This window comes from Pteropus vampyrus, unplaced genomic scaffold (assembly GCF_000151845.1).
Source record: "Pteropus vampyrus isolate Shadow unplaced genomic scaffold, Pvam_2.0 Scaffold174, whole genome shotgun sequence".
In the NCBI taxonomy this organism is placed as follows: Eukaryota; Metazoa; Chordata; class Mammalia; order Chiroptera; family Pteropodidae; genus Pteropus; species Pteropus vampyrus.
This window is the reverse complement of record NW_011888955.1, coordinates 1,748,075-1,754,932: the sequence shown is the minus strand read 5'-3', so window position 1 is coordinate 1,754,932 and position 6,858 is coordinate 1,748,075. Positions and strand designations below refer to the sequence as shown.

At 50.1% G+C, this 6,858-nt stretch overlaps 1 protein-coding gene across 1 annotated transcript in view; it reads left to right on the top strand.

Annotated features, from left to right (window-relative positions):
- Positions 1–6,733, top strand: part of PRDM5 (PR/SET domain 5) — a 101,136-nt gene extending 94,403 nt beyond the window's left edge. The window contains exons 15-16 of the mRNA XM_023536966.1: positions 3,674–3,778; positions 5,225–6,733. Coding sequence (XP_023392734.1) covers positions 3,674–3,778; positions 5,225–5,389 — 270 coding nt within the window. The 3' untranslated portion in view covers positions 5,390–6,733. The remainder of the gene's footprint in view (positions 1–3,673; positions 3,779–5,224) is intronic.
- Positions 6,734–6,858: the final 125 nt, after the last annotated feature.

Genomic DNA, 6,858 nt, shown 5'->3' with positions numbered 1-6,858 from the left:
CTCGAAGATAGAAATTGTATTCTATTTGCTGTGCTTATTTTTCGTTTTCTATACGTGAGCTGTGCGATTCATTTTCCTAGAAAGTGCGTTTTCCATTAACTACGATGCAAAAGCCATCACGGGTGTGTCGTGCAGAAATGCTTCAGCTAGTCTAGCTTTCTGTCCCCCGACCCTGCGCCCCCCGCCGGGAGGCAGAGCTCGTAGGTACATTGCTTATGAGACCCGGGTACGTTTTGTCACACGTTGAAAGATCACAACCGGCTATAAAAATAAGACGGTGAATGAGACACCGCAAATGCCGTCCACATCTGTGAAAGGCGTTTTCGAGGCCAGGCTTCTCGTTAGAGGGGCACGCGGAGCATTCTGATTGTGTGCAGCTGGAGGCACGCGCACCCCCAGGGACCGTTAGGGTACGGCACGCTGTCCCCTTGGCTGCGTGCAGTCGTCACCGGGGCCACTAAGTCCCACCTGCAGCCCTGCTGTGAACTGTGATAGTTCGTATGATTGGGAGTCATCGCTTGGCCATGAGGCCCGTGTCACTAAGAGAGTGAGCTGGCTCCTGGGACGGCGGAAAAATCTGGAAATCTCGGTATGGGCTTCTGCCACGCTCAGGAGCACATGGCTGAGCTCCGGTCTGTGGTCAGGGCCACCGCAGGACGCTGCCCGGAGTGCTCTTATTCTCGGAAGATCTGTCACATGAGGGACACATGCTGACCTGTTAAACAGGTGACCCCGTTACACGGAGCCCAGAAACAGCCTGCTCTTGCATGCGTCTGCGTGAACGGCCGGGCGTGCTGGGCAGGGCGTGGCGGGGGCTGGCGCTCAGAACCGCGTGTCTGGCGTGTCTGGTGACAGCGGGGCCAGCCCCTGGAGCCCCGCGGCGTCCCCGAGCGGGCATTTCTGAGACCGTGTTTCTGACTCTGACGGTGAATGTCTCCACGCTCCGTCTTCCTGATTCCAGAACGGATCCTGAAATAAGGCGAGATCTTCGAAGCGAGGGAGGTTTAGGCTTTAGAATAACATGAAAGCAATTTCGAATATTTTACCATTTTGTGAAGAACATTTCGGACCTGCAGCCGGGTTTAACAAGCGTTCACCCTTTTTCCACCTATAACTTTCCCAACCAAAAAAACCTGGAATTTTTTATATGTAATATGAAAATGATATTTAATTCAAGGGTTAGTTGTCATTCCGATGGGAGGGCCCCTTTGTGTAAGGCGCATTCCTGAGTTCGTTCACCAGGAGGATGACAAGCTTGAGTCATGACCATGCTGTGGGCAAAGTCGTGTTTGTTTGAGACCAGTGCTCTTTGAAGTGTGGCTCAGAGGACAGTCCCAGCCTGAAACTCTGTTTCTGGTCTACATAGGTCTGGAAATTGTGGGGAAGCGTTTGCAGCTTTTACTATATGTGGGCATTGCTGCCCATCTAAGTGCACGGCCGTTTTTTATTATACTTTTATTATCTTTTAGATAGTGTATCGGTCAGCAACACACTGGGGAACACAGAGTCTGTCACTGCAGATAGCGTGAGAAGTGCTCTCTGTACCGACCATCTGTGATACTGCCCCTCAGGACGTTTGTCCAGAGACAGTTTGAGTCATCACAACTTGGGGGGAAGTGAGGTGTGCTGCTGACATCTAGTGGGTGCACAGGACAGCTCCCCAAGACAAAGAGCGAGCTGTCCCCAAATGTGGCGCTAAGGCTGAGAACCCGTCCTGGGCCACATCGGGGGACGCTCTGTAGGCTGCTCTGTGCCTTGTCCAAGGATGGTGTCACATGGGTCCCACCAGAGTGCAGGCTGGGGAGGGTCCAAGACTTCTGATGTGAGCTTTCCTTACACTTGAGGCTCCATGTTCCACTTTGGGAATTGAGAGATGTTCTGCAGATGGAAAAGTTGGGGGGTTAAATGACTTCACCCCAAATTCTTGGAAACTATAACACAGCCCTTTTAGTCAGAAGCCGCCTATTTCAACTTTGCCAAAATGTGTCACGTGTTCGGCCGAGAAGATCAGCCACTTGGCAGCTGAGAAAATGGGAAACTAGAAATTAAAAAAAAAAAAAGTTTCTGTTTATTTAGAAATTTTATATTTGAGAAATTCATACCAAATCTCTGGTTCGCGAGGTTTTTAAGATTTTCTTTTAAATTTAGAAACAGGAAATGATTGTCCAGCCAAAACCATCATTCTTGTGAACTCCAGTAAATATTAATAGTTGTAAATACGTTAAGCTAGAGAAAGTAACCCCATGAAATTAATTTGGAAGCGAAAATCATTTCTATACCTAACACGCTTGTGCGTGTCTGTGACAGAGAGCGACAGAGAGGCCTGTTTCTGCATGTTTCCTGCTTCGCGCGTTTCTTCTCTCGAGCTGTATTTGACATCCAGTGGCTCGCGCGGAAGCTGTTTCATGACCAGCGAGGACACCCTGGCCTGTTACAGCTTTGAGCAAGACAGAGAAGGGTTTGTCCACCACGCGGGCTCACATAAGACACCAGCGGAGAAGCCTGTGTTTCGCCCACGAATCGAACCTGCTCTTTAGCGAACTGTTTATTCAAACTACCGAGGGCTCTGGCAGCGCTCGCCAGGCTCACCTGAGCCCGCTTTGTTTTTGTGGATTACGAATTTTCCTTAATTCTTTTGGGCTCGGACCGGCACTGTCGTGCCTGTTTATTAAGCATCATTCTGCGACTTCCTGACGCCACCGGCCTTGAGCGCTGATAGCACCTGGAGAAGCTCATTCGTTAGGTCCCCTGTGTCCATGTGATTGTGGCCTGATGTGAAAAGAACCACGGTGGCCGCGAGGCCCGCGGTGCGGAGATGCCCCCCCCCACCCCCCGTGACCGTCCTCGGCTGCGGGAGTCTGTGCGGTGACCGGCAAGCTGCTCTTCCTCCTGGCACACCGTCGTTAGCTAAACTAAGAGGAAGCCTCCAAAAAGTTTCTATTTCAAGGAACCTCGACATTTCAGACTCTCTGAGATTGATAAAAAATGTGGCTGATTCTACAGAACCCGCTAAAATGATGTTGAGATTTATTCATTCAGTTTACATTGGCAAAGATATAACATTTGGAGTCAGTTCTTTTGTATAGATGGGCATTAACAGCACAAAAATATGACTTTTTTATTTGTTACCTCAGAAAGTACGGGGCGTAGGGCTCTATAAATCCTACCTTCTGAATGAATTCCACCAAATGCTGTTTAATTAAAGTTGGACTGATTAGACACTGATTAACTCCGCCTTTGACAGATTACACGGTTTAACTGACATAGAGATTGCCTCCATTTGGTGACGAGTCCCCAGTTACGATGACAAAGGACAAGCTATTTGTCAGTTAAACTGTGTAATCATTCAGAAATAGCATTAATCAAGAACCTAATCATTTTGTCTCTAGTTAGATCCAGCTAATGAGTTAAAACATGTAATTTCTAGTACATGCTGTACTCCGAAACAGTGTCACATAAACAATGTCCATGACGCCTGACCAAATCGGATCTGGCGCCCGTATGAACGATTTGCCATGGAGGGAAAATTAGACATGATCAGCGCTGAAGCAACGACAGGGTGTGAGTCCTCTGTGGGGGGCCGTGGGGGGGCTTTGGGGGGTCAGTGGAATCCAGACTCCTGCATGCGCCTCGCGCCCCGACCCTGGGCTCACGGTGTCTCCGTTGCCTGCAGGAGAAGCCGTACACGTGCTCGGAGTGCGGCAAGGCCTTCAGCCAGAAGCGCGGCCTGGAGGAGCACAGGAGGACGCACACCGGGGAGAAGCCGTTCCAGTGCGACGTGAGTGGCCCCCGCGCCTTTCCCGGGGTCCTCTGTGTCCCTCATGCCTGTGCCCTTTGCAGCCTTTGATGCACGATCGGTGTGAACGCGCCGTCGTAATTGCATCCGTCCCGGTTAACTGGCAGCACGTCAACTCCGATTTTCTCGAAGACATGCCGGCAGCCCGTCTAACGCACCTGAGTTCTTCCAAGGCATGATGAGTGCAGGCCATGCGAGGCTGCGCCCCGCCGTCTGCCCGGGCCCCTGACGGGCCACTGACAGTTAAACCCGAGAGGTGGCTGCTCATAGGTTTTATTTATTCTGTTAAAGCCAAACAGTGAATTTCTAAAACATGCATGAACGCCTTCATTTACATGACACTACTGTTAATCGTTTATAGTTTAAGTTTAGGACATCTGAATGGAAACTATTGAAGTAGTTGTTTACATTATTTACGAAAGGAGGAAATACTACTATTTTCAGAAAAATAAACCTGAGCGTTGATTAACTCAGGGAACAAACTGGTTTCTCAATGAACAGTGTCACCATTCCCCTGTGGAATGGTGACAATTCATAGAAAATTGACACAGGCGTTTGGGAAAACCCTCGGGTGCTTATTCTAAAACGAATAGAGTGAAGAGCGCTAATGTCCTCGGCGTAGGGGACCTCAGAGCCGCGACATGTGGCCGCACGGCACAGAATTTGCGCGTTGCCGGAGACCCTGGTCGTCAGCCCCACTGCCGTATCCCAAGTGACAAAGTATGGGGCGAGCTGTCCACGCGAAAGGAAGCTCGGCACACAGCATGTGCTCCTTGTCCCTCTGCGAAGCTTCTGTGGGGAGGCCAAGGCCACAGCGGCTTGCTCAGGACAGGGCCCTCGTCGAGCTGCTCGGAGGGGCGGACATGTGCGGGGCGGCTCCGTCCACGACCACAGAGCCGCTGCTTGTCATCGCCGCCTCCCTGTCCGGAACCGAGTCGCCAGGCGCGAAGCACGCAGTGGAAAACGAGTGACTGAGTCGCTCACGTCCGGACTGATTCTGGCTTGGAGGGGACAGTAGTTCTGGCCTCCCTGACTCCGGTTCCACACTCTCTTGCTCGCCGACTAAATACTTTAGTTCAGTCTCTACGTTGGGTCCTTTATGTCATCCCCGCCACCTGCAGAGTGTACTCCCAGTTTCTTACTGTGATCGCCAGGGTCCCCGGGATGGGGCCCAGCCTTTCCCAGTAGCTGGGGGACTGGAGGGCGGTTGGGGTGCAGGGACACACGTTACATGCAAATAAGTCTTGGGGAGTATAGTTAATTTTCTGTACCCTTTCGTCGGCATGTTAGATTCCATTCGTGTCCAGAGCAGCTTCTGTTCTTGGGCCTGTCGGTGCGTCCTCGAGGGCAGGGCCGGGTGCGGTGTCTGTCGCGGAATGGCGAGTGGGTTTCAGTAGGACCTGACTGGAACCTCTGGGTCTTTTCCAGGTTTGCGACTTGGCCTTTAGCCTGAAGAAGATGCTGATCCGACACAAGATGACCCATAACCCCAATCGTCCGCTGGCAGAATGTCAGTTTTGCCACAAGAAGTTCACGAGGAGTGACTACCTCAAGGTGCACATGGACAACGTCCACGGCGAGGCCGGCAGCTGACCGCTCTGGGGAGCCCGGAGCCCGGGGTCCTCTCCTCCTGCCCGGGTGGCACACGGCGGCAGCCCAGTCACTCTGGTCCCGCTGCTCTTCTCTGCCTGCTCTAGAGTCTGTAGGTCCCGATGCGAAAAGAAAAAGCAATTAACAATCCCACTTTTACCAAGAAATGGTACAGATGGAAAAAAACGAACATCGTAGCCTTGCAGGTGCTTCTCGCGCGGTCTCGCAGGAACGGACAGGGCCGGACTCCCCTGGGCCGTCTGTCTGCACCCGAGTTTAGTAATGGTATCTTTTTCGGGCCTTTTCATTTTGTTGTTATCGTGCATGCTTCTGTGTGTGCACACGCTGGTCACTGTGACTGGTCATCACCGATTAGGCCGTGAAGAGATTCGCGTATCCTGATATCTCACCGATATCTCGAGCACGAGAACAGCATCGAACTTGCTGTTTTGTGAAACGGACCGAAAGCTGACCTTATTTAACGGCTCCCCGCAATAAGTCGGTTTAAAATAAAGCAATATGTAGGAACTGAAACACCTATTAAGGTATCGCTCGTTTTCGATAGTTCTTAGGAAGCATTACTTGCTTTCACCCTTCAGATGCAGACATTCAGGGTCGGGAAAAGGTTTTTAAGATCTACCCCAAAGTGACCATAACACTTAGATATTTACCAGACTGATCCTGCCGAGTCGATACTAGTCTTTGGAAATTTGCAACATACGAGGACATAGCGCTGGAAACGGAAGCAGGCCGGGCACGGCGGTGACATTGCGATGGGAGTCGTGACGAACCCAGCCCCTCCCCCGTCGTCCCACAGAGTACACGGGACGTGTTGGTGCCAACAGAACACAGTCCCCAGAGCAGTCGTGTTCTGTTTGCAAGAGACGGTTTCCAGAATCGTGTCAGTAGCTGACACCGAAACGCTTTCAAAGCACCCTCAGTTATCCCGAATAAAAAAACGCAGAGCCGCCCACCGTTAGGATTGAAATCATCACTGATGCTTAAGGGAAATTGAAGCAAGAAGCATAATTTCTTCCTTTAGCTTACATTTCATTAAAATATTTGGAGCGACATAGAATGAATAGCTTGTTTTGGGAGAAGATATGAGAAAATGTGACAGTGATGTCAAGTCACATAGAGGAACCCCAAAAACAAAAAAATGAAAGTGAAGCCTCTAAATAAACCGTCCTATTTGGAGCCCACCCCAGACAGAAGTGCAATTCCGAGAAATTACTTGGTTCTAATGATTTAGGGAGAGGTTATCTGGAGACACAGTTCTTTGAAGCCAGGAATTGCATTTTTGAATTACATTCATGCTCAGTTTCAGTTAAAACAAAACAAACCAAACCATAAAGATTCAATATAGGTATTTAAACTCTGTAAAAAATACCAAATTTGAAACTCACCAGAGATAACTTTAAAAAATATAAATCCCCAGATTTTGATTTAGAAGGTATCTGGTTATATGTAGC